The sequence below is a fragment of the Corvus hawaiiensis genome, chromosome 8, assembly GCF_020740725.1.
Source record: "Corvus hawaiiensis isolate bCorHaw1 chromosome 8, bCorHaw1.pri.cur, whole genome shotgun sequence".
Lineage (NCBI taxonomy): Eukaryota > Metazoa > Chordata > Aves > Passeriformes > Corvidae > Corvus > Corvus hawaiiensis.
Genome location: NC_063220.1, coordinates 4649491 through 4676776, shown reverse-complemented (window position 1 = coordinate 4676776; position 27286 = coordinate 4649491). Strand labels below are relative to the sequence as shown.

The following is a 27286-nucleotide window of genomic DNA, read 5'->3' as shown; positions in this document are numbered from 1 at the left end:
GTGCAGACAGGTTTTCTGTTGGCTACAATAAGAGTTGGGTATCCAGTTGCTTTTGAAAATCCCACTGGCCCTGTTGAATACTCAGTGAGCATGAGCTTTTGTTACACACTGCCCAGCAATGCAGAGCTTCGTGGTCCCATTGTCCTCATGTGCTGTGTTATATCTATTTTATGGCCCTGGAGGTGGCTTGATAACTCCAAAGCAGTGTGGGATCCACCACTCCACGGAGCTGATGGACCTCAGGGTGCATCAGTGGAAAGGATACCTTGAGTATGGCTGTGTGGAGTTGTGCAAGGTGCTTCCACGTGTGGGTGCCAGGCAGAGGCTGCTGGGTCAAGCGTGGGGACACTGGTGGGAAAGGAAGCCCAACCTTGTAGCAGAGTTAAACTTTCTCAGCAGCTGCTGAGGGCTTGCACTGGGGTCAGGACCTCGGTGTCCTCGGCATTTTACAAATGCAGCAGCCTGAGACTTCAAAAACCTCCAAGAAGGCGTATTTTGGCAGAGGAACAGAGCTCGTTTGTTTAATCTGAGAAGACCATACAAGCTAAGTAGACCATCCAGGAAAGGAGAGCAGCAATGGAGGCATCTGAGTACAAAATCCCTTTCACAAAGGGAGAGTGGGTGGTGCAGACAGGGAATAAACTCTGTGCTCCTCCAGTGCCTCATCCCTGGGCACCACAGTGGGATGAGCCCATGCTGCCCCATGGCACTCCAGACCAGGAGGTTTCACAGATCACTTTTCCTAAGGATAAATCACTCTGCCTCTGTGCAGAGAGGCAGAAGAGAAATCTAGGGCCAGGGGTCATGCTGCAGATGACTTTTAAGGAAGGGAAAGATACCCACTCAGAGCTTTTTTTAATTCAGGTGTTTTGCAATGACCCTCCTGCAGTCACTTGAAGAACTCATGACATGTCCTCTGTTTCTATTTTAGGCCAAGAACATCCGAACAGCCTGAGGCACAAATACAACTTTATTGCAGATGTGGTGGAGAAGATCGCTCCTGCTGTGGTTCACATTGAATTATTTCGCAAGTAAACAAGATGCCCAGTCTTGATTTTTTTTTTATATTCTTGAAAACAGCTGCCAGCATGCCAGAAATGTTGATTGGTGCTATGAAATAGCAAAGAGGTTTTGAGATAATAAATATTTGTCATGCTTAAGAATTAAGGATAATTTAAGAGTCGTGGAAAAAAAAATTAGTTAAACTAATGGGTGTGCTTTATCTTCTTAATGAGAGTAACAGCAGATAGCTTAAAACATTAAAACTCACCAAACTCCTTTTGGCTGTGTGTTATTTGGAGTGATTTGTGACCTTTCAGCTTTTTTGCAGCAATAAGGGTTTTATTTCCCTTGTCTTTTAGACTTCCTTTTTCCAAGAGGGAGGTTCCTGTTGCCAGTGGTTCGGGGTTCATTGTCTCTGAAGATGGGCTGATAGTGACCAACGCCCACGTGGTCACCAACAAGAACCGGGTGAAGGTGGAGCTGAAGAATGGGGAGACTTACGAAGCTAAAATTAAAGACGTTGATGAAAAATCAGACATTGCACTAATTAAAATAGATTCTCAGGTGAGTTGTTAAAGCAAGACATGTTTTATTCCTCTAGTTTAACATCCTCCTTTCCAAAAACTGTTGCTGATTTTCAGGTTTGAAGGAAAAACTATGGGTTTGCTGGGCTGGGTTGTAGAGAGTATATAGGTGGATACACATATTTAAAAGCCAAGTTTGTGGGTGGTAGTGGTTAATTTTGTCATCTCTCAGTGTAGTGAAAGTATTACACAGCACTTCTTTATGCATCCTCAAAATAAAAAACAACAGCCCAGTTTGCTGGCTGGTTTGCACACACTTTGTCTGATACAACTCTTAGAGAAGAAATGGGGGTGCTTTGCTTGTGCTATTCTGTCTTGAGTGCCTGTATTGAAGTCACAAATTGCTTTTAGAGGATACATTTGTCCCTCACTGATGTAGCTACTAAAATGGAAAATAATCTTGGGGAGCATCTTGGAACATGGAAATTAAGCCAGCTTGGCAAGATGTGCTTACACTGCAAGTGGTTTTCTGAGCAGCTTCCCATCCATACTCTTCCTCCATATCAAATGTTCCTCTGTCAGCGTTATTGTGCCTCCTGCCACAGCAGAACAGCCGTCAGGAGGTTCTGCACATGTAGCAAGTGGAATATTGTGTGGAAATGCTGCATAATGGAGATGCAATGAGCTGAATGTGGCTCTTTGGGGTGCTGCTGCTGTTGGCTCCCCTCGTTTGGTCTGTCAGTTAATGACCTCCAAGTTTAATGGGCAAGAACGTTTCATTTGAAACACATGACTCAAAAATCTTGCAGTGCTGTTTTAGTTCAGACCTATTCCCCAGCGAGGTCAGAAGTGTTTGTGCCAGAGTTCATGACTAAGTCAGATGCCTAAGGCAGAACTCTTGGATGACCCGAGGTATGAAGTGCTCCTGCTGCTCCCTTGCCACCTTTATCATTTAAAAGCTTTCCCTTTTTCTTCTGCGAAAGCTTCTTAACAGCAACCAGGCAGAAAAACTGAACAGTACCAGTAACGTTTTTGCCATGTTGTTTTTTCTCTGTTCTCATGGGGTCGCTTATTTTCTCATTTTTATCTTAAAATAAGCAAAAGCAGTAACAAAGCAAAGGGAAAGATCCCCAGGATGAGCAGTGGCTGCATTAGGATGAGCAGGATGTGGCAGGGAGTGAAGGGCAGCTGGAAAAGTGCTTTGAAATCGGAAGCACAACATGGTGGGGAGAGCAGGCACGGTGAGAAGGAGAGGACTTGGAGCAGCAGGAAGCTGAACTTCAGAGAAGAGAGGTGGCAGTCAGAGAGGAGACATTGAATTGTTGTGGTGGATTGTTGTGAGGACTTAGGAAAAGAGCAGACATGGGGTTGAATGTTATTTGATACCCTAAGGAAATGGCTCCAGGTTGCCCTGGGAAGCTGCTTGTGGGGAGGGAGAACCTGGAAGACTGGAAGCAGCTTGGAAAAAAGATAATGCAGCCAGATGAGCTGCTTGTGGTGGAAACCACTGCTCAGCAGGGCTGGAATTGGTCTGACATGCCCTTGGAAGCATCTTATCAGCTGTACAACCCAGTACCTTGGGTGTTGTTCTCCTGCTGGCCTCTCCCATTGCAGCTCAGGATAATTTTGAGAAGACTTGGGAAAAATTTAATGGGATGGGAGATCCAGATTTCCAACCAGCTCTGGTAACATGGCACTGGGAAATCCCAGTCCAAGGTGAGGCCTGAGGCCCCTCTGTTCAAAGGACAGGTGTTGCTGTGCATTTGAGAATTATCACAGTATTTCATGTGTTCACAAAAAGAAGTTAAAATGGAAACACAGATGAGAAGTTGATTCTCAGACTGAACTTTTATGGGACATTTTTATATTCCCCCTCAAGTTCAGTGTTTGAGCTTTCCTTTTTGCACTGAAACACCTTGCAGTCATTCAGATGCATAAAGGACTTTTTAAAATCACACGGGTAATAATTTGTTGAATTTGAAATGTATTTGCTGGCTAAGGAAGTCAATGGAATGGTACAAATGACCCTTTAAAAATCTGGATATGGCATGAAAACCATCCCTAAGAATTTTTCTGAAGTAAAAGGCAAAGCTCCTTAATCGGAATAAATTATTTGAAGGTGACATCAAAGATGCAGAAGGGTTTTTCTCTTCTTTTTTTGTGTGGCATGTTAAGGCAGGATCTGAAGGGTGAGGAATGCTCTGTGGTTAGGAACAGAGCTGGGCTTCTGTATGGGATCAGGCTGCCAGCTGGTATTCCTAAAGCTGTTCGGATTTTGCAGCAGCCTGAATGCTGTTTTTCTTTAAGGTGTGAACATCTGGTCAAAGACATTGCTAGAACTAATTTGGCTTTGCTGAGTGCAATAGGAAATGAAAGAGGGTGGTAAACTCTGGGCACCAGTAAGGATGAACCGTTTCCCTGATTAAATTCTTCTCCGTGGAAAAACATCTTGCAGTCAATGAGGAACAGAAACCTTGGAGCAGTTGTTCCAATCCTAAAAACGTGCTTGTTTTTACAGTCTATAAAAGAGAGCAACAGTGTTTCTCATGTCTGTAGTGACACAGAGCAGTTTGCTGGAGTGATGAAAGTAGGAAGTAAGATTGGAATCAATGTGGTAGCCATGAATCCAATCTAAATATCCTTCCAAATGCAAGGAGGAGACTACAGCACTAAAAAGGAACAGTGCAGTTGCAGGCAATTTGGATACGAACATGCAAAATTTATAAAAGACTTCCCTAGAAAAAATTGGGATTTTGGCAGCATAGGCAGGGACTGGTGAAATAAATAATCTGTCCTGCGTGGCACGTGTGATACTGCAGCGAGTGTGAAACCCATCAAAATTATTGCACAACACTCCAAAGGGAGCAGATGCTTTTTTGCTGGCAGAGCTGGATGGTGGGATTCATCTCAAGGCAAATAACTACCTTGTTAAATCAGAATGTGTGATACAGCTGCTGAAAAATAAACACCAGCAGGAGGGCAAGAAATTTCGGGGTGGTTTAATGGACAATGTCAGGGGTAATGGGGGGCAGAATTATAAAAGAACCCAACCCAAATGGAGACTGGAAGCCCAAAGTAGTGGAAGGTGGAGATGGCTTTTGCCTGGAGACCCTTTTCACCCCTGGAAATCGAACTCTGTCCACAAAAATGATGTCTGTGGTTTGGCACTGAAGGGAGGAGCACGGTGAGTGGCTTTATTTTGAGGAGTTCTTTCTACGTGCTTAAAAACCAGCCATGAGACATCACAGCTGTGTCATGGAAGACATGCCAGGTCCTGAAGATTTTTGTGTCTCAGTGTGGCCAATTCCTGGTTCTTTATCCCAGACAGGATTTGGCACTGTGTGGTGCAGCAGCGGGGGGGTTTGTGACCCATCCCTAATTTGTGGTGGCCGTTCAGCCCTTCATCTGAAACCTTCAGCTTAAGGTTTCTCCTGCATCTTACTAATAAACACTTAGTCTAACACTTTTAAATCAACAAGACCTCCTGCCCTCGTTCCTCTGGTGGTTTCCTGAGGCAATGAGTGTCTGTGTCTTTGTGGTCAGAGGGGATTTGCCTTTTTCCCCCGTGTGTACAAACTGGAGGAGGCAGGACAGCAAACTTTCCTGTTTATACATCAATATTTTAATAGCCCACGTTTTGAAAAAACAAACTACTTGGATACCAGATGTAAGTGGCTTTTCTAAAATGCTATTTCACTTTGAAATCTGTCACTGGGTAATACCTTGCTTCCTCTCGAGAGCACAAGGAAGCCTACATATTTCTTCCAGAAGCCTTCCGGACCCATAGAAATGAAATAGCTTGTAAAAAGCTTGGCTCTTAACTCCTGTTTATTCACCAATTTAGGCAGCAGTGGTTTCCTGCCCTCTTCAGCTCCTAGTAGCCGTCACTGTGGGGACAGTGTGCTGGTCCATCTTCCCATGCAGTGAAATACTCATACATCCCCAGCACTAGCATTTTTAAATACTATTTTTATTTTTTTTTTATTTTAATTGCAATTTCATTTGTATTTTATTTTTAAGGGAGAGCAGCAATGTCTTGCCAGGCAATTGAAAACCTGGTGACATATCAAAACAACACTTCATCCTTTTCTTCTTTATTTTTTTTCCTGCAAGCTTCCCATGCTCCATATTTAGAAAAGGAGACTCAGTTTTGCTTTTCTAACTATAGATGAAATACTTTTGGAGGCTTGTAATGCATTCAGCTAGGGTTTTCATTTTCTTTGGCTCTCTGTCAAGCAGTTTCTAGATTGTAGATGATATCCTACATTTTCATATGCTCATGGCTGGTGTTTTTATTTTGCCATAGCATATTCTGAAAGTTGAATAGTTTCATTAATCAGAACAGAAATGCAGTTCCCGGGAAAGTTACATGTTTTGCCAGAGTTACACTTACAGCTGAATTAGTGTTCCATACCAGCTTCTGTGCCTTTCCCACCTAAAAATAAAAAGCATGAAGGAGATCTGTTGCTGGTTAACACAAATTGAACTCAGAACTTTTGTCTCCTCTTCATCCATTTATTGAACTGCAAAGTGCTTCCTGCAAATTCCTGACCTTCCATCCACAAATGAAGGGGATTACAGAACAGAGGAGGGATTTACTTGCTTTCTGTGCCAGCATAGAGACACATTCACTTATTTCATGGATGAAAAGGTTCAAACCAAAACACCTCCTGGTTATGGCTGCCTCTTGGTTTCCATTTCTCTGTGGCAGTGGCTGTGCCTCGTGGTGGTTTTGTGCTTCCGCCTCCATTAGTTTTGGAGTTGTTTTGTCCAGATTTCATTTATTTTACCTGACTCAAGTTATGCTGCTCATATACATCAGATGAACATCTCTGCTGGCCCTGCTGAGGGTGCACCTTGAACCCTGGGGTCAGGTTGGGCCCCTCACTGCAAGAAGGACATGGAGGGGCTGGAGTGTGTCCAGGGAAGGGAACAGAGCTGGGGAAGGGTCTGGAGCCCCAGGAGCGGCTGAGGGAGCTGGGAAAGGGGCTGAGCCTGGAGCAAAGGAGGCTCAGGGGGGACCTTGTGGCTCTGCACAAGTCCCTGACAGGAGGGGGCAGCTGGGGGGGTCGGGCTCTGCTGGCAGGGAACAGGGACAGGAGGAGAGGAGACCCAAGCTGTGCCAGGAGAGGGCAAGATTGGATAGGGGGACAAATTTCTTCATAGAAGGGCAGTGTTGAAATCCCCATTCCTGGAGGGATTTAAAAGCCATGTGGATGCAGCACTTGGCGACATGGGTTAGTGGTGGCCTTGGCAGTGCTGGGTTAATGGTTGGACTCAGTAATTGCAGAGGTCTTTTCCAACCTAAGTGTTTCCATGTTTGTATGATTCCCTCTGGCTCCTGGCTGATGCTGTTGATCTCTACCTCTCCTACCTCTCCTGCTCTCTCTTGCCACAATAGCTGTGACCTATTGTTGGATGGAGCCACTTCTTGTGGTGGTGTGCAGCACTCCATGTCGTGGGAGTTGTGTTTATCCAGGGTTTGAGTCAAATCCATATATAAAAATGTCTGAAGCCCTTTGGGATGCGAAAGGCTTAAAATATTAACCCTAATTAATGGCTCCTTCTCTGGCTGGGTGTAAACAGTGAGTCATGTGCCACTTAGGGGTTTGCATGTTTAGTCCTATTTCTGTGTGCTTGCAGAATGCCTGCCTGCAGATTTGTTTTATTGAGTAAACACGGATCCAGTAGAGCCCCAAGGCTTCATCAAAGGACGAATTAGAAAATAAGGGGTAGAAAAGACATTTTATGTTGCCCAAAGCCATGCAGTGAGTCACTGGGAGAGCTGGGTTTGGGTGCTCGGTGTTCCTGGCTCCCTGCTGGTTGTGCTGCAAGGCATGGTCCTTTGCCTGGAAGTTTTAATTAACTTCTGTGGCAAAGCTGTAGTTAAAACAGGAGAACTGTGAGTTGGAGAGGTGGTTATGTCATCCTGACGGCCATCAGACATTATGTAGAAATTGAAGAATGCACATTTATTAAGTAGAGTTATTAAGGGCCCTGAACTCACACTCATTTTACAAGGATTCCTTGGGATGAGCTTGCCAGTGGAAGGGTGTGAGGGCACAGAGAGGGTGTTCTGACATGATCCTGGTTACAACACTGCCATAAGTGCCTCCTCTTGAGGACTGCAGAAGGATGTTTATCCCACTCCATCATGGGATTTTGATAGCTTTTGTACTGGTTTCATTTCAGAATCACGTGTGCAATTTAAATAAATACTTGTTTTGGTTTTGGTTTTTTTTATAATGAAAAATTTAATACTGACTGTGGCAATGTTTTGAGCTATTTTAGAGAGAACCCCCCAAATTTAAAGCCACTGCAACACATATATTCATCAAAACCAATTTTTCATGGCATTGTTTTGTATATGTATAAAAATATATTTACATGAGTGCTGTCAGTGTGCTCTGCCCCACACCATGAAATCACAAGGAGCAGAGGACACGTTTTCCAAAGCTGTGTTTCATAACATGTGCAGGACGAGGCGCTTTTTGCAATGGATTTGTGTTCCTAGCGAGGGAAAGGTTAGCCAGACTTTCCAGAAGGCATGTTGAATCACAGGGGTGACCTGCAGCCAATCCATACAGCATCAGAGTTTGAGCTGAAGCCTGGCTAGTATAGGCACAGGCCTGAAAACTCAGCACAATCAGAATTGCATTAGTCAGAGATCATTCCTGTGTTTTCTCTCTGCTGCCAGATGCGATTTTGGCTTTGTGACTGTTGTTACAACTCAGGAACTTTGTATAAATCTTTAACTTTGTACACAACCAGTCTTTTTCTCTTTTTTTTTTTTTCTGTTAATGAAAAATAAAAAGTATTCTGTTTTCTTTTGCTTGTCTGTGTTTCATTTGCTGATAAATGTTCTCTTCCTCTGCAAAGTATCCATGTTCAGTGCACTGGGATACAAACAAAAGCCACTTTTTGTCTTTGTGTTGTGGTTTGTTTTTTTTTTTTTTAAATAAGGAAAAGCATATTTGGCACAAATAAGTGCCAAAAAAAGATGCTCTTCTTGACCAATGACATCTTGCAAACACGTGCTACGTAAGCTCAATAGCATCTGGTCAGAGGAGGAAGGGCCAGGGTGCTCCCTGTATCCAAACAATACCCATCTGGGGCTGTTTGTGCTGCACATGCTGCGTGCTTCCCAGCACAGCTAATCGTAGCTGCCTGATTCCTGCTGTCCTGGACACATCCCTGGAGCCAGGGCTGTGGGCTGGGATCAGGGACTGCCCTGGGATGCTGCTGCTTCTCTGCAGTGCTGCAGACACGACAGGGAAAGAGCTGCTGGACCCTTCCCAGCACTGAGCCACAGCTGTGGCTGGGTTTATCTGTGGCTGTGGCACTGATAAGGGCTGTATTTTACAATTATTATTTAATAGCAGGGCATTGCTGGTTGTGAAAACATTCCTCTGAAAGGTAACTAGGCATGGAAATGTTTTCCTCCTTTCTGTGCTGCCTGTTCTGTTGCTCTCCCAGCTCACTCTGTTGAATGAGCAGTTGGTTTAATTGTTTTCTTCCTGTCTGGAGACTGAAAGATAAAGTTTCCAAAAAGAATCTTACCCTGTCTGGGAGCTGGCAATGAATTTTATTGAAATAATCTGCTCATCTGAGTAAAATTTCCCTGGTGGAGTTGTAACAAAGCTGGATAAAGGATGCACAAGATCAATCTTGTTAAACATTAAAACCATAACTTCTCTATTTGCAGCTGCATATAGTGGTAACTGGTGCCATTATTTTTCACTTTCTACTTTCTATCTCTTAGGGTATTTGAAATAAAACTGTAGGTGAAAAATACAAAATGATGGGCATTTGGGCTAGTTTATATTACTAGATTGTTTTCCCTAAGGGTGACTTATTGATTCAGGCTTTCAAACTGCTGGTAATAGAAGACCTCTAAAGATCTAGCCATAGGTTTCCAAACTAAACACGTAATAATTTCCCTTTTTGCCAAAAATTTAGAGTTTTGAAGTAGGTCAAGCTTGGAGGAAAGCTAGGTTCAAGTCAGCTTTGCCAAGCAAAAGATAAATGCCTCCAGATTTCTGTTTTGATTTTTGGGTTCAGTAACCTAATCCTCCAAACCTCTGAGTCAAAACTTGTATTTATTTGTGTCCAGGTTCACTGATGCTAATAGAAATAGTCCAGGGACAAGATTAAATACGTGGTTAAATTACCTGGGGAGGGTCAGGATCATTTGGATAACAGATAAACCAAAAATATTTAAAAACATGTCACATCACTGTAAGGGTAAGGACTGACTTTCAAAAGTGTGAAGAAAGGGAGAAATGGCACTCAATGTGTGTTGCACAGGCAGGTGAGAAACGAAGGAAAAGTATCTATTTCAAGTATGATCTCTTTCAGAACACCCTTGATTCATTGGCAAGAATGTGTGTATCCAACCTTCCCTCCCTTTTTTTATTTTTAACTGCTGTACAATGCAGTGTTTGCTGGATTTTAAGAATGTTTTAGTGGGAATGTCTTCAACTACATGATATTTAATATGTTTAGAGATAAGACCTTAAAAGGGAGTATAATGGTATCCCCTACTCTCATAACAGAAAAATCACATAAAGTCTTTAAATCCTAACATCTCCAGAGGAAGATGTCACTGTATGTAGGAGGGAATATAATTATTTAGAAGAGAAACTTCATTTTAAAAAAGTAAGATGAAACATTAGCTGGTGTCTTGTGAGAATATAAAATGCTTTTAACTGTACACATGCATGTTTAAAACTCTTGGGCTGTTGCTTTCATGATTCTTTAGTGTTCACTCTCAAACAATATTGTACTTTTACTTCAGCAGCTGTTGGCTAATTATTTCAAGAAGTGTTGGAAACGGCTCATTTCTAGTATCATCAGATGTTTGCTTTGTACAGCAGAGCATAAATATCCCTTTAGCCATGGAACTGGTCCTGATTTAATGGGTACCTGTTGTGAAAGAAGTTCTCCTACAGTGTAGAGAGCCCACACTCCAGTGTAGATGCCCATTGGGATGTTTCAGTATCAACCACACAAAATACTCAAAGAAAACAGAGCAAGCAAAATCCCTGAGAGAGGCTTTTCCTCTACCCTGTGACTGTATTCATCCTTCTGTAACATTTGTTCTGCCACAGAAGCAGCGTCCTAACATTTGAATTTTTCTTCTCTTTTTTTTCATTCTATTTTCATTTGCAGGGTAAATTGCCAGTTCTTCTGCTTGGTCAGTCTGCAGACCTGAGGCCAGGGGAATTTGTGGTGGCAATTGGAAGTCCCTTTTCTCTTCAGAACACGGTGACCACGGGCATTGTCAGCACCACGCAGCGCGGGGGCAAGGAGCTGGGGCTCCGCAACTCCGACATGGACTACATTCAGACAGATGCCATCATCAATGTACGTCCCCTCTGAGCCTGCTGCCTCCAGCTCTCACATTTCTGCAGTAGCTGCTTGGAAGATTCCTCCTGTGATGCTGCTCTTAGGAGCAGGGAGCATGGCTGGCTCTTCTTTTTCTCTCCATGTAAATCTGGACATCTGCGCCGCAGCAGCGCTTGGTTGTTTTTTAGAAACCCCCCAAGGAACCACACCAGGCACAATATCTGCCTTCACTTCAAAATCCTTGCAGGATTTTAGGGAGGAGGCAGTAGTCTCTGGCAAATATCTTTTCAAAATCCATCTTGTTTTCTGAAAAAGAAGCCAAGATTAGTTTAAGGATTCAAGTTTGTTTCTGCATTAAGGCAAAACAATAGTTTTTGTACTTCAAATCTTGGCCCTGTAAGAAATCTTCACTAACAGCTCCCAGAGCTGTCCTAAAATCTTCTCAGTTTCTAGTGTGGCACTAATAAAACAAAAGGAAAACCTTGGCTTTCTTAACTTACGCTGGCAAGAGAAGAAAAACTAAGCATTTGCAAAGCTCAGCTAAAATGGGGGATGTTAAAGTGTAGCTTATGGCTTTGGCTGTTTAGGACTGTTCTATTGCACATATTTAATAGACAATGGGAACAGTACTACAGAAATATTTCAGAAAATTCTTTCATGTTTTGCTTGCAACAAATTAAGAGGTAAATATTAAAACATGTTCTTAAATTATGTTTATTTTCAGTATGGGAACTCTGGAGGACCCCTAGTAAATCTGGTAAGAGTTTCTCTAAGTTTACTTAGTGTCAAGCTTATTGATTTTTAATTTAAAAACAAAACAAAATACCCCACCCGAACCAAGAAAAAAGCAAACTCCCCCTACCAGATATGTGATTCAGAGCTTTTGATATCTGGCTGACTACACAAAATTCACATGGTTCTTACTAATCATTTGTCTGTGTTTATGCTGGCTACAGGCTACATTTGGATTTCAATGTTTAGGATGTTTATGGTTTGCACAGTTTTGAACAAGTGTAATGTGTTTTTTTTTGCTCAAGCCTTGCAGAAAGCATGTTTTACAGTGAGGTGTTTGCCATTGCTGTTTACCCTGCAGCTGGCAATTCTTTTCTTATGTGCACCGAAACTCAGTTCAGTGTTTCTAAAATGTATCTACCCTTTCATTTTGAATGACACCTAAAAAGTCCACATATTTTCAGGATGTTAGGCTTTATTTGCCAATATTGTAGAATGGACTGAAGCAGGTTGCAAAACTGTGTGAGAGCTCTCAGGTCTCCTGGGGGTATGTGGAGTCCTCAGGAGGCATGGCACAGACTGAAACTCAGAACTACTCAGAGTTTCTGCCCTGAAGGAGATCTGGCAATTTTTTTTTGTTTCCACCCAATTCACAGCACACATTCAGTCACACTTAACCTTCACTTAAAAAAAAATTGTGGCTGGATTGTTTTTATCTGGGATGAAGCAGGCAAAGAAGCTGCTGAGATTTCAGAAGAGATGACAGCAGAGATGTTTTATCCAAAGCTCTGGAGTTACATTGCCAGGAAAACTTTTGATTTTGGTGAACTGTCATTTTTCTTTACGTTATTATGTTACAGTGGCTCAGGAGCAGTCGGTGCCATACTTTATGTGGTGCTTGCTGAAGTAAACACAGATTGGCTGCAGAATATGTTGCTTATCTGCTTGAAGCATGAGAATTGCCCAGTTTTGATCTCTTCTGCAGCAAGATGAATAATCACATTGATTTTCTAAAATTCCTAAGTAGTGTTTTATCAGGAGACAAAAAAAATTAAGACTTAAAAAGTTTAGAAAATTAAAGACCAGCTACAAAGTGTGAATTTGTCTTTGTGACTGCTTGGAAGAAATTATCCATTTCTTTTTGAGGTGTTCCACATTTGCTAATAATGACTTTTTAAATTTCTATAGGATGGTGAAGTGATTGGAATTAACACATTAAAAGTTACAGCAGGCATCTCGTTTGCTATCCCATCTGATAAAATAAAGAAGTTCCTAACTGAATCCCATGACAGACAAGCTAAAGGTACTGTACTTCACTGCTTTCAAAGAGGAAAACATGAGAATAACCTCATTTAGTGGGTGGCATCATTGCCCATGGCAGGGGGTTGGAACTAGATGACCTTGAAGGACCCTTCCAACCCAAACCATTCTGTGAAAACAGTGATAAACCAGAAAGCCAACAGCCTGCGAGGCTCCTTTGGTCAGAGCGACTGATCAAGACCTGTTTTCCTTTTTGTAGGAAAAGCTGTAACCAAAAAGAAATACATTGGCATACGAATGATGTCTCTAACTCCCAGGTAAGTAAGCAAGGTGGCTCCTCACCTTTCTGAAGCATGGTCTCTGCATGCATTTGGATGAAGCTCGTGATGTGCAGAAGCGCCTGGGAGGTTTGAGGCAGCACCGTGTCTCTCTCTGTGCGGGCTGGGGACAGCTCGCAGCCAGTTCTTGCCACCTTCTCCTCTGCGTCTGCTACACGGTCGAACTCTCCTCTAGACTCTTGTATGAGCTAGTTCTTAAACAACTCCTGGCTTTTTCTTCTCCTTAATGCTTCAGAAGAGAATAGCTAGTGACTGAGACTGTCCTGGGGTTATATCAATGTTGTTGTATGTTTTCATGACTTAACATCAGCTACGTGCGTACTTCCATTTCTATAAAATTGTTTTCATTAAACAATTCACTTAACGTCAAATGAAGCTTTTGTGTGGACTTGCTTATTCATGCTCAAACTATAAGAGACTCATGAGCAGGTAACGCCATGTCCTGTAAAAGTAACCAGAGGTTTTTCCTTGTGCAGGATCCACAGGTAGAACAAAGCGTTGAAACACACGGGGTTGGGGTTTTTTAGGTGTTGAGGGTTGAAGGAGGTGATTTTGTCCCTCTAATCTGCTCTGGGGAGACCCCAGCTGGAGCTCTGCATCCAGCTCTGGGGTCCCCAGCACAAAAAGGTCATGAACCTGTTGGAGCATGTCCAGAGGAGGCCACAAAGATGATCAGAGGGGTTGAGCACCTCTCCCATGAGGAAAGGCTGGGAGAATTGGGATTGCTCAGCCTGGAAAAGACAAGCTTTGGGGTGACCTAATTGTGGCCTTCCAGTACCTGAAGGGAGCCTGAAAGAAAGATGGACTATTTACAAAGGGCCTGGAGTGACAGGACAAGGGGGGATGGCTTCAAACTGACAGAGTGTGGGTTTAGATGAGATATTAGGAAAAAAATCTTCCCTGTGAGGGTGGGGAGGCCCTGGCACAGGGTGCCCAGAGAAGCTGTGGCTGCCCCTGGATGCCTGGAAGTGTCCAAGGCCAGGTTGACATGGGCTTGGAGCAGCCTGGAACAGTGGAAGGTGTTCCCTGCCCATGGCAGAGAATGAGACTGGATGGGCTTTAAGGTCCCTTCCAACCTAAACCATTCTGTGATTCTATGATCTGCTAGGTGTAAAGTTTTGGAATGTTTTAACTCTGACTCTCTGTTTCTACTGAAATTATTGCCCTTACCAGAAATAAACATTAAAAAGCTGTATGCATGCAAGAAGTGTAATAATTCTTGAAATATGCATCTAAGGGTTAAAATGAATGCTGAAGTGCCATATCAATGTGTAAAACACCTCAGCTCGTGGTTATTAAGTGACTTCAGTAAAAAAGTGTGGGCGGGTTTTTTCCTGTCTTGACAAAATATTTTTTTTGCTATTTCTTCATTTTTCAGCAAAGCTAGAGAGCTGAAGGATCGCCATAAAGACTTCCCTGATGTTGTCTCTGGGGCCTATGTTATTGAAGTTATTCCAGAAACACCAGCTGAAGCGTAGGTTGAAGTACTTTTCTCTCAAAACCACTGCCACTGACTTGAGGGGGTAAAGATGGAGGCTGTTCTCTGCTTAACTGGCTTTCTTCATTATGCTAAATTAACAAAGTTACGGCCATCTGATTGCTATTATGTTGTCTGCTGGAAATGGGTTTGTGGTTTTAGTCTGGTCCCTGATGGGCAATTCTGTAACTGTATCAGGGTATTGCAGGGAAGCCCTGTCAGCTTTCCAGGCCCAAAGGGCAGAGATTCAGGGGGTGTGAAAGCTCCCTTTTCATTTTTCTCAGCAATTGCTTCCAAGGCATCTGTTGTACCAATGCCAGTGCTGAATAAAGACCTTTGATTATTCACACTCTCCACAGCCCTGCTGGTCACTCTGCAGGAGAGCGAGCGAGAAGCTTTGGGTCCACCTTGGGGAAGATGTGTCCACCTCAGTGTTGGCCAAACCCACCAGCTCCCCTGGCAAGCCTTGGGGCTGAAATCCTCTCTTGGCAGCAGGCACTCTTCCATGTGAGAGCTCTGTCAGCAGTCACATTACTGGGAAGAGCTTTTGGGTTTGGACAACTGATTTTTTAAATTCATATTACTCAGTATTTGCTCAGAAACTGCCCTGCTGGTTGGTACCATGTCTGGCTGAAGCCTGGCAGCTGGGCTGTGGTCACTGGCACTGGTCTGGCTGGCTTTTGCTGGAGACACTTTCCTCTAGGGGTTTGCTTGATAGGAAACCGCTCAGTAATCAAGGGCAGGAAATGGGAAACCTTATTCATTTTCTGAAACTAGTGATCATTTAAGAGAAGAGTAAATCTTTGTGGCAATGAAGAGGCTTATGTGGTACCAAAGGCATGTAGGCAGAAAGCTGCTTGGGGCAGGCATACATTACCTCTTAGGAAGACTGCAAGGATGGTTGGATGGTGTCTTTTTGGCAGTTTGGATGTAAGATAAACAGTGTTAGCTGTCTAGTGTCCTCTGTGAACTATTGCTGTGCTGTGTTTGTAGATGATTCTTGTTGGCAGTGCTGGTCAGGCAGAAGACTGGAGAGTGTCTGTAATGTGAAGGAATGTGTAGGAATGATTTGGCTGCTCCAGTGTGGGGCTGGAATTGCTGCCTTGGTGTGCAGGTCCAGTCTGAAGGTGCAGAAAAGTCATTTTAGGAGCATGGATAACAGCAGAGAGTGGGAGAAGGACTTTAGAAGGGGAGAAGAGATGTGAGGCAATGTAACCTTCGAATGTGAAGGCAGACCTAAATCAAGGTGCTCCATCCAAAGGTTGGCCTGGCAGTTAAAATGCAGCCCATGTTGGCTCTGTCCTCCTCACTTCTAGTCCCCCTGCCCAGGGGTTTCCTTCTTCTGCTGATCTCTCCAGCACATGTTCTGTAGATGTGCTGGTGGGGCACTGGAGCAGTGCTGGAGTCACCCGTCCTGGCTTTGAGTCGCACGGAGAGGCTGCATGAAAAACCATGGAATGACTTCCTCCAGGAACATGTTCTGAGCCATGCCTTCAGTAGGCGACCAGATTTGTTGCAAACATTGGCCAAGGGCATCCTGCTTGCAGGAGACACTCATGTCAGGCTCCTTCTGTGGGTGGAAGAGGCCGATGAGTGGTCTGTGGTTTTGTGAAGGATTATGCTTGTGAAGGGCTGAATCATGTCTGATCTGTCTTGGTTAATTTTTCCATAACTGGGAGCCAGATCGTTGTGCAAGACTGGGCAAGATGTTGTGGTCTGTGGCATCCCTCACCAGCTGTTTCTTGGTGCTGGCAGCAGCTCCAGCCAGCTCGGGGAGGGACATGGCCCCGATTCTGCCCCGTCTTGCTTTGAGTCAGGAAGGTTCAGTTTTTGAGGTCAGAAAAAGGGATTTTGGGTGCTATGGGCAGTGCCCAGAGAGGAAGGATGCACATGATTTTTGGTGACCAAGCTGGGTAGCTACATGTGTTACTCTGCTCAAGTTTAAAACATGAAGGGTATGTGAAGTGGCTGCCAGTGAGCTGCGTGTGGAGAACAGGGACTGAAATTCCTCATGTGTTAGCACACAGTGCCACTCAGGTTGCCTCTCTATGCCTCTCCCAAAAGCTTGGGAAATCTCCCCTCTAAAATGAGTGTGCCTTGTTGCAATTATTTTAGAAGACAGATATCAGCACCTAGGATCTTTATTGCAGAATTAACTGCTATTTGCAATAGTGAATTCCTTTGAAGACAGTGAAATATGGGATTCATCGAACTTGTACATCCATCAGATTCTGAGGTTTCTGCACTTTATTGTAACCTTCACTGCTTCATAAATTCTGATTGCTTTCCTCATGCCTGCCATGTCTGCACAGCTGCTGTTGGGTGGGAAATAGAAATAATCCAGCAATCTTTTTTTCTTTTTTTTTTCTAAACAATAAAACTGCAATTATAATAACACATTGCTGCTTTGTATTTTCAGTGGTGGCCTGAAGGACAACGATGTGATTATAAGCATCAATGGACAGTCGATAAGCTCAGCCAGTGATGTCAGTGACATTATTAAAAAGGACAGTACGTTGCACATGGTTGTGCGCAGGGGCAACGAAGATGTTATGTTAACAATAGTTCCCGAAGAAATCGATCCCTAACCAGAAACATGAGCTGGATTTCATGTTTTCTTTTAACAGCAATGGACTGCTTATATCCTCTCTGTGCTGGTACAGGAAACGTTAGACTTCTGACCAACATTCTGCTTGTTCAGTGGATTAGTATTGGCCAACAGAGTAACTTTACTAGGTTTAAGGTGCAAAATCAGTGTAATTTCAAATACTCCAGATGATAATTTTTTTCCTTCTGTATTATGTACGCAATGTATTCTTTACTGGCTTTTACATCCCCCGCTTAACAAATCGACATTTGCTTCCCTGTGTTGAGTAGATTTCCCGTTATTTCTGCTAAGACTTAAACAAAAACAAAGCCCACGCACACAGTGTGTGTTGTGGCATTCAGGTATTTATAGGGTAGCTGTGTTTTAACTGGAAATGCCATTGTAAAGGAGTAGTTTGGGAAACAAAGTTTGGTTTATAAACACAGAGGAATCCCAACCCGAATAACCTTCCGAGGATCCCGTGCAGGACTTTAATACTATGATATTTTCCTAGTGTTATTAAAAGAATTCAACAGTACTTCTTGTGAGTGACTCATTTTGCTTCCCCTTGTGGAGTGGTTTACTTTGAGTGGCACATCTGCCTGGGAGGATGTCCTGCTGGTCTCCTTTTAATCATCATGAATCGCATGACTTATTTTTCAGTATGTGTCTTGTATTTGTGCTTTTGTGCATCTGTTCTCCTCAGCAAGGCTGGGTTGAATTTGTCATTTTGCTTATGCCATCCAGATGTTAATTCATTTTCCTTGTTGTTTTAATTACAGCTTCACCAATGCCTGGAATCTGTTTGCCCACTGTAGACATTGCCACATGGTGGATCACAGATCCCATACCATTCTTGTTCTGACATTAGGATGTGTGTAACCATTTAGATCTGGCCTTAAACTCTTTAAAACAGGCCTGGTTTATTCAAATCTGGAGTGCTGGTGTGTGTATGGACCTGGTTTTGACTCTAGGATATTGGGCATTCCTCTAACAGGCATTAATCCTTATATACGTGTTTATGGATGCCCTTGAAGCTTGGGGGTGGTGAGTGGGTTTGTCCTGCTGTGAAGGAGAACAATCAACCACACTTAATTACAAGGTGATTACTCGTTGGGTAAACAATAGGCTCAGCAGCCTTTTCTTTCCTCTGTTGAAACATGTATCTCAGAGAATAAATCCAAGGGCTGTAGACAAGTTTTGGTGACTGTCACTCCTAAACATGTTCTTCTTTTAGAAGAAGAGTGTTTTAGTAAACATCTCCAGCTGGGTAGCTGGCAGTTTATGATTTTTAAAGAAAGGGCTGTGTTCCATCCAATTACAGCAACAAATCCACTAGAGCTGGATTCCTGACAGTGCTCCTTCTCCTCCCAGCTGTATTTCAGTTCTGTTTCAGCCAGTTTATCCTGATTTGAGGAGCCTTTGTATCCCCAACTGCCAGTGCCTGCCCTTACTCACTTGGATCACTGTAAATTTACAGAGTGTATAACATTAATTAGTTGCAGTGCACCTTTCAGCCCAATATTGACACTTGACACCTCATTACCAACTTGTGCCATGGCTGTGGTAAATCACACCTGTGAAAATCTGCCAAAACACTGCAGTGCCAAACCCTGGTAGTCTGCAATCCTTTCTGGCCCCAAAGATGCAAAGAATGATCTTGCAGAAGTGTTTTGTAGCATCTTTGCACTGCAAGTTCATCATGCTGATGTTGATTAATGTTCCAGCTTCCCACTGAAGTGGTGCTCTGTTTTGCAGACCATTTGTGCCCTGGGTAGCACAGAGTGGTGACACACAGCTCTCAGCAAAAATAAGTTTGAAAATCACCTGCCTTCTCTAGTACTCCACCTAACCCAACTATCAAAAATTAAACTAAAGCCCCAAAGCCAGGAAATTGTGTTTAAACCAGAAGTTATTTTCCATCTGCCTTTTTACTTCAAAACAAGCGCTTGCACAATTTGCAGAGCTGATCGATTCTATTTGTTCCTATTGCTTGTTGTTGTGGTCTCTTAATATGCAAAGTCATTAATTTTCTTTGTGTGGGCATTAGGAAAGAGGCAAATGAAATTCTGTAAATGGTTTTCCTGGGTCACTGGGATTAGTGGAATATTTGACCAGAATTCTAGCCCTGAGCTCCATCTAGTGGGATGTGAGATACAGCCGTTCACTTGGAGAGTGGTTTTCTGATTTACCTTTCCTTGACACATAATTAATTTCTGGGCAGTGGATATCGGTAACCACATGAATATTACGTGCAAAATGTTTAGAATTTACTTTTCTTCTATCCAACCATGCAGCTACTCAGATGGTTTCTTACAATCAAAGTATTCTCTAAATGATTTTTAAGTTTATGAAGCAAGATTACTGATGAGCAAAGACATGGAGGCAAAGTTTTTCTTTAATACAGTTGATTACCATGTATTTTTTTGATGTATTACTGGGTTATAGATCTGGAATGGTTTTTATTCTTTGTTGCTTCAGCACACAGTTCTTTCCAAAGTGCAACTGAAAATACTTTGTACTGAATAGCTTTGGCACAGTTTGTATAAATATCAGTTTCCTGGAAATTTTAAAAAGTGTTGGATGTTATATCAAGGAAATTGGACATTCTGGCTTGATTTTCAGTATTTTATAATGTCTGAAATGGAAACTGGAGTTGCTGTGTGTGATGCTGAGTAGATGGCTACATGGGGCTACTCTTGGAGGTAGTTTTGAAGTGCAAGTTCACTTATTCCATAAGGGAAAAATCTTGAGCTATAAAAGAAATGGTCATGACTAACAATTGTCTGGTTTCTGTGGCTTAGATGCCAAGAAGTAAAATCCTGTCATTTCATTACCAGAGGACTTTTTTTTTTTCTTTTTCCCCTCCTTACCTAGAACTATTTTGTATTCATGTTGAGGATATTTTTAAAACTACATTTTTCCAAATTATGGTGAGGGAGACATTTGGTAAAGCATGATCAGATTAAATACAGGTTCTTATTGTATATCAGAAAAGTACTGCAGCATTAACTGTTCTGATTCTATATAATACTGATTAAAACTGCAAACGTTCAGGAGAAATAGAGGTGATGAAGGTAGAAGTCACCAATCCAGAGCAGTGAATGATGAGTGCACTGAGTATTCAGTTGTATGTGATGGTAGGTCACTGTGTGAGTCCTTTTCAGGTCCCCTCAACCCCAAAACCCCATCTCTTGTGCAAGATGCTGGCAGGGAAGTCAGAGCTGGACCCTCTGGCCCCAGGATTTCAGCCAGTTCAGCCTCTTTGTACCATTCCTCTGTAAATATGCAATAACTTGATCAGGTAAGGATTGCTGATTGCATAAAACCACTGCTAAAACCAGTGCATATGTAAATTGACTAATTGGGTAGAGAAAGTGGGGAAAGAAACTACAGAGCAGCTCACCAGTTTAATCTATCTGCATCTGCTGGGAAGTTTTCCTTCAATCTCAGGGTTTTGTTTAGTAGTCATGGTACTGCAGCATCTGTCCCCATAAACTTTCTGAGGAAGTGGGTAATAATTAGCAACTGATTAGAAGGAAAATGAGTCAGAGCTAAAGCACACGAGTCAAATTTACTTAATGTGGTAAAGAATTCACTTTAGGAGCTTGGAAATACTGCATAACATGCTGGAGGAGAAAATTAAATATTTTTTCAGTTCATTCCTTTTCTGTGCAGTGTTTATGCAGAGACCAGAGTGATCTTCAGAAAGTTTGCCATGTGGCTGTTTGAGGGAGACGGACTGTGGTAACAGCAGCATAGTGTAATCTTCCTTTCCCCTCTGAAATGGAGCTAATGGTGCAGATCACCACCCCACAGAGGAAAACACATTTGTGAGGTGTTACTGATTGAGAGAGCTGTGAGTTAGGCTGCGTCCGTGCAGTGACTGTGGGATTTGCTGTGTCTGCCTGGACAACCCCTTCCTCAAAGTTCATGAAAGCTGAGAGAGAAGCAGCAGCCCTTGGACCTTACCCTAGACCTGCAGTCCTCCAGGAAAAATGGGTGTTTTTCATAGAATCAGAGAATGACTTGAGTTGGAAGGGACCTTAAAGACCATCTAGTCCCACGGGCAGGGACACCTTCCACTATCCCAGGTTGCTCCAAGCTCCGTCCAGCCTGGCCTTGGACACTCCCAGGGACGGCAGAGCCACAGCTTCTGTGGACAACCTTTTTATAAGAACCTGTGGACAGGTAAGTCCACGAGAGGGCGAATTGAAGCTAAAAACTCAGCTTCATCCTCTGTGGAAGCAGGGTCTGGATGTGTCACTGTGATTTGGAGCACTTTCTGCTGGTGTGTGTGGCTGGGGTGAGGGGGTGACCTCCTGCAGGAGGAGGGGGATGCAGGGGGAAAAGCAGATGTCCTTGGAAGTCTGAATATAGTGTCTGTTCAGAAAGAAGTGCTGAAAGCTGTTCTCATAAAAGGTGATTCCAATCTTCCAAGGAACTGGGCAGTTCTGGCAAGGAAAAAGTAGATTTTGTCTGCATCTCATCTCTGGTAAGTTCCTGTGTCTGGCAAAAAGGAGAGTCGACTGTCTCATTTGGAAAACTAGGATGTTTCAGCATGCTGTGACTGTTTTAAAATTCTTTGCACTTGTAAGAAAAAGAAATCAACCCACCAAACCTGCAAATCAACCACAAACAGGCAAATATAACAGAAAAGGTGCTCTAGCTACCACTCTCGGGTGCAAAACAAACCTGTAATAAAACCCAGCTGTAATTAACAGAAGAATAAATGTACATTTCCTCACATCTCAATCAACATTTGACCTGGAGGCTGGGATCCTGAAAGGAGAGCTTCCTTTTGAAGAGGAGTTGGCAGAAGAACGCTGCATTTCACTGGTGCAGTTAGTGGGAGATGAATATTTTATTGGTGTAACAGAGGAGGGTTTACAGCCATGCAAATGTTACATAAACAGAACTGTGTAAAGGATAATGATATGCTGGAGCTATGACACTCATCTTGTTTTTACATTGCAATCTAATCTTTTCACTGTTATTTATCTCAGCTAAAGGGTTTTTATATTTGATTAACAAAAAAGCACTCCCAAAGATAATCTAGGGCTGTGCAAAAGCTCTGCTGGGATCAGTTCCAGCTTGGGCAGTGAGTTCCTGAAGCGCTGAGGGACTCTGCAAACCTTGCCACTCCTGCAAAGGGCTTCCTCTGCTCAACTTGCTTTATTGCCTGAAGAGCAGACCAATATTTCTTTTTCTTTTCAATTAAAAGCCAAAGTTCTCTGCTCAACACTGTCTCTGCCCAGGAGAAAAAGAAACAGCAAGAGCAAATCCCAACCCACAGATGTTCGTAGTGAAATTTGCTTTGTTACCCAAACACGCTGCAGCTCCACTCCTGGCACAACGCCTCTGAAGACAGAGGACAATTGTCCTCAGTGATTATTTTGTTCTCTTCCTATCTCAGGTGACATTTTCTGTCCTTGTCCTCATTACTGGACTCTTTTCAGTTGGTCCAGATCCTTTTTGAGGTGCCCAGCCTGGCCACAGGGCATCCCTTGCAGTTATATGGAGAGAGCAAAGCTGCACCCTCTAGAGACTCAGAGAGACAGCCGTTCATTTATCTGTAGCTAGCATGGAGTGATGTCACATAGGATTATAGTAATTTTTTAGCTCTGGCTTCAGTCTGGGACAGTTTGAAATTGCAGCCTGAAGGTTGAAAAAGATATCATGTACTTTCTCAACTTTATCACAGAAATGCTTCAGACTTGCTTAAACAGAAGTGGTAGAAGCTTTATTGCTAAAATTGAAAGAGTTGTTTGTTTCATCTACCTCAATCCAGATGTCATCATATCCAGGCGTTGCCTTTACATAAACTAAATATAACTTTAATATGACTATAATGTGCTATCAACCACTTATGTCTTTGTAAATCCTGCTATTTAGAATCAACCATTAATCATTACATTCAAATATGGTAATTGCCTGTGCAAACCCCTTGATCCAAAATGACATCCACAAATTAAATTATATTAACCGTGCTGTTATTACTAAAGCCTGAAACTTGCCCTCATTACAGGAGAAAAATTATGGCAACCTACCAAACATATGCACTTAACAAAATTATTAATATTTTGAACAAAAATGCAGTCTTTCAGAAGAGGTTAGCTTCTGGATTACAGGATGCCCACATTAAAATCTGATCTATGGCAATTCATTTCCTCAAGCCTGTTCTCTTTGCCTGCATTTCTCCTGGGCAACAAGGACTCAGAAGGGTTAATACAAGATTTCTAAGGTGAGCCCATGTCCAAGATAAATGTATTTATGTTCTCCTATGGAAGTGGGCACTGCTCAGAAAGCCAACAAGATGGACAGTCAGTGCTGAGCTTACAGGAGTCAGACAGCCTTGTATTTATAAAAACACATCGTATTATGATAGGAGTTCTTTCCCTTTTCTGTTCTTTGAGCCATTCTGTGGGAGATCTTGGATGGGAACATGGAGAAAGTGCCTTGTTGTTTCAAGTTGCATTGAAATAGCTCAGCAGGGTGCTGCACAGATGGCTGGTGCACTGAGGAAGGTGGCAGGGCTGGGTGTTGGTAAGAAACAGGGTTTTCTGAAAGGATTTGGCCTCTAAGTTTTGCCTGGCACTTCATTGTTGTGATGAGCTGCCTGTATGTATTTTACAAAGTGGGGGTTGCAATTCTCACAGTCTTGCAATCTGTTTGGGATCTGCTTTAGGGCTTTTTCTGTTTCTGTATCAGATCCTTGCCAAACCTTGGCCACAGCAGGGAAATTGTGCTTCCAGGAGAGTCTGCTTCAGCAGAGAAATAGAATCGTTTTATTTGAAACAATGGCCACAGAAAATTATTTCCAGACACTGGACAGTGGCTCTGAAGAACAAGGAATGGGAAATGGCACAGAAACCTAAGGCAGAGAAAAGAACCTTGATCTGATCCCAAACCTCCTGTGGAAGGCCAGTGCAGGAGTGGGGAGCTGGAGCTGTCTCCATTGGGAGCATCAATGCCAGGCTGGAGCTGTGGCTCGTGGCTGCTCCCTCAGAGCAGGGACCTGCACTCGGCTGTGGCTGATCAGTCACGGCTCTGGTGAGCACTTGGGTCTCTCTGAGTGGGAGATTCCCAGGGTCTAGCCTTAAATGTCTGAATTTCTGGCATTTAGTGTTGGAAGTCAGTTTTGCATTCAAATACAACTGCAGAACTCAGTCCTGTGTCTGTCCTGGTCAAACAGCTGTTCCCCTCATGAAGAACATTTTTGTGCTTTCCTTTGTCTTTTAAATGACCTTAAGAGACCTTAGTCTCTCTCCTTTATAATACAAATGCTCTTGGCTTTGACATTTTTTAGTCTGGCTGTGGTCTTATTAATTTTGTCAGGGTGGCAGAAGTGTTTGATACAATTACAGGTCATATTGGGAGAAGGAGGCAGAACTGCAAAGTTTATAACTAGCAGTAATCAGCCCAGCTGAATTAATGAAACCATTGTCCTAAATTCAAAACCAGGTGGGGTGGATTGTTTAGGAAGTTGGCCAAACTGTATAGGCAAAAGTATGTGTTAATAATACATAGCACTGTTTCTTTATGCAGTGGGAGAGAAACTACATAAGAAGATTGTCAATATTTGTTTGATAGTAGTGTTAAACTTTAATGACAAACCAAAATATTTTAGCATTTTGAGGGGTGAAGGAACTCATGACACGTTGTGAGCATTAACACCAACTTTGGGTCTGGAGATCTTAGCTACAAGAAAACACAAATTTTCAAGCTGTGATACCTGTCAAGTGCTTCTGGTTATCCTTACGTTTATGGTAATATTTTTACTTTTCTGTGAAATTTCATGGGATTGTGGTTTAATGGATCATTCCTCTAATTATTTTCCTTTCTGTGTTCAGGAAACAATAAATCTTTAAGACCCACCCTCCTCCTGCAAATCACAGCAGTGCATTTCTCAGCTTCTGCTGTTTGTTGGGTAATAGATCAAATTTGTTCAACAAACATAAGGCAAGATCCAAGGAAGATCCGGGATGGATGGAAGCTGAACTGCCCTTCCATATCTCTTGCAGGCAGCAGTTGCCACAAACCTTGGAGGTATTTAAATTTGGTTATTGGGACTCAGACATTTAGCAGCTGCCTAAAAGGTCTGAAATGGTGGGACATATCAGCGAGTGCCAGATGAGGATACTTAAAAGAGGAAAGCAGAAGCTGTTTTCTCTCTGAGCACGGGTGGTTCCCAGCTTAAGGGCTATTCTGTTCAGCTGAGAAATGCCCCAGGTGAGAAGGGGCCGAATCCATCAATCTCATCCCACAAAACCAACCTAAGTACTTGATTACCTGTTGGCCAGGGTGGGAGAGATCTCTGTGCTTCTACCTGTGTGGTGCCAGGCACAGAGAATTGCAGGGGAAGGAGCAGCTTTCTGCACTTTTAAAGGTTGTTTGAAGGTGTGGAAGCCTCAGTGCTGCTCTAGGTTTCATTAATGTCTCTGTTGCAGTAGGTCTTTAGGTAACTCTTAGGTATTAAGACATCATAATGACAAGGATATTCTCAGAAATTATATTTTTCATTTATTTTTCCGTTGCCAGTGACCCTTCATTTATCTTTACCAGCTGCAGGCCTAAGTGTGTTGATTTAAGGAGCGGCAACTATATGTTCCTATAAAAGAATATCTTGTGCTCTGACATGGTGTGTAAAACATTGGGATATTTGCTACCAGAAAGCAAACAGGGATCAGAGAGTTCCTGTTCTGCATGGTGTCCCCCTGGCCGTAAGGTAAAGGATTTCTGTTATCTCATGTATACATTTGGTAAATAAATCCTGTTGCACTCAAAGAGGTTGGTGTTCTTTAGTTGGGATGGGTTGGAGTCAGTGGAGGTCTGGAAGAGGGAGGAGTGTCGGAAGCAGATGAGGTGCAACCAACAGGAACACAAAAGGAGGCAAGGCACAAGTTTCCTTTCATCTGCCTAGCACTTTTCCCAAATAATTCCACATCCCTTCACTTACTCAACAGCTCAACATCTCTTCCAAGGATGGGAGAACAATTCAACAATTGCAGGGCTGGTTGCTTAATAAATCTTTCAGCTGCAATCTTTCACTGCCTCAAAGGGACTGTGTCTCAGGCTCTCAGGTTCTTCAAGCTTTAAAGAAAAGACTGGGTCAATTCCCAATGACTTTATTTGAAACATCTTGTTATGACAGGTCCAGAACAGAAATTTTTTACACTTTAGCATTTTGGTCAAATTAAATTCTTTGCTGAATTCAGCCTGAATTTGTGTTGAGCATTTTTTCTCCCCATTTTTCAACTTTACTCCTGGCTGGAGTATGGTCACTTCTCAGGAATGCCATAGATCCTAAGTATCATACGAACAATAAAATTATTTCCTTATGCAGCTCTTGGCTCTCACAGAGATCTGTCCCCACCCTCTCACCTGGATGCTCTCACCCATAGCGCACCAGGCAGGAGTTGTTTGGACAAACATTCTCTGCCCTCCTGGGAGCTGCTGGTGTGGATCTGAATGTCATTCCTCTTGGAGATGAGTGAGTCAGCAATGGAGCAGAGAGGAGTGGGCTGGGAAAGCAACAGCAAGCCAAGAGAGAGAGGGTAGAAGAGGAACGAAGAGAGGAGAACCCCACAGCCATGCAGAGGGGACTCGGTGTCTGTGTGTTTGTCTGCAGCTGAGATTTCTCTGTTGGTACCTTGCAATCAAGATCTGTAATTGGTTCTGTTCCAGCTGTGCACGTGCTCTCAGACATCCATGGTGAGGACAGCCACAGCTGTATAAGAAGGAGAAGAACAGGAGAACTGAAGGAAAGCTTGCAGAGGTGCAGAGGGAATCTCTAGAGGATCAGTGGAAGGGTTGTATGGCTGAGCAAAGCAGCCAGAGAGGACAGGGACAGAGCAGCACCAGCGAGCCTTCTACAGGAAAAGTCCATTTGACCCTGTTTTCTCTCCTTGCCTGATGCACCACTGTACTTAAGGAACACATTTGTGACTTAATGGCCACTGAGAAACGGGACCAAGTGCAGCAGAGGAATGGCAGGAGGCCTCTGTCAGGAGGGAAC

The 27286-nt window shown here is 43.0% G+C and overlaps 1 protein-coding gene and 1 long non-coding RNA gene across 2 annotated transcripts in view; both read left to right on the top strand.

Moving 5' to 3' along the window:
- The window catches only part of HTRA1 (HtrA serine peptidase 1), a 32126-nt gene extending 14320 nt beyond the window's left edge, over window positions 1–17806 (top strand). The window contains exons 3-10 of the mRNA XM_048311264.1: window positions 932–1031; window positions 1362–1566; window positions 10698–10892; window positions 11599–11631; window positions 12795–12909; window positions 13126–13183; window positions 14583–14678; window positions 17101–17806. Coding sequence (XP_048167221.1) covers window positions 932–1031; window positions 1362–1566; window positions 10698–10892; window positions 11599–11631; window positions 12795–12909; window positions 13126–13183; window positions 14583–14678; window positions 17101–17269 — 971 coding nt within the window. The 3' untranslated portion in view covers window positions 17270–17806. The remainder of the gene's footprint in view (window positions 1–931; window positions 1032–1361; window positions 1567–10697; window positions 10893–11598; window positions 11632–12794; window positions 12910–13125; window positions 13184–14582; window positions 14679–17100) is intronic.
- A 3821-nt stretch (window positions 17807–21627) lies between these two features.
- LOC125329058 lies at window positions 21628–26055 on the top strand. Its single transcript, XR_007205021.1, has 2 exons — window positions 21628–25317; window positions 25834–26055. It is a non-coding gene; the product is annotated as an uncharacterized LOC125329058 (long non-coding RNA).
- Window positions 26056–27286: the final 1231 nt, after the last annotated feature.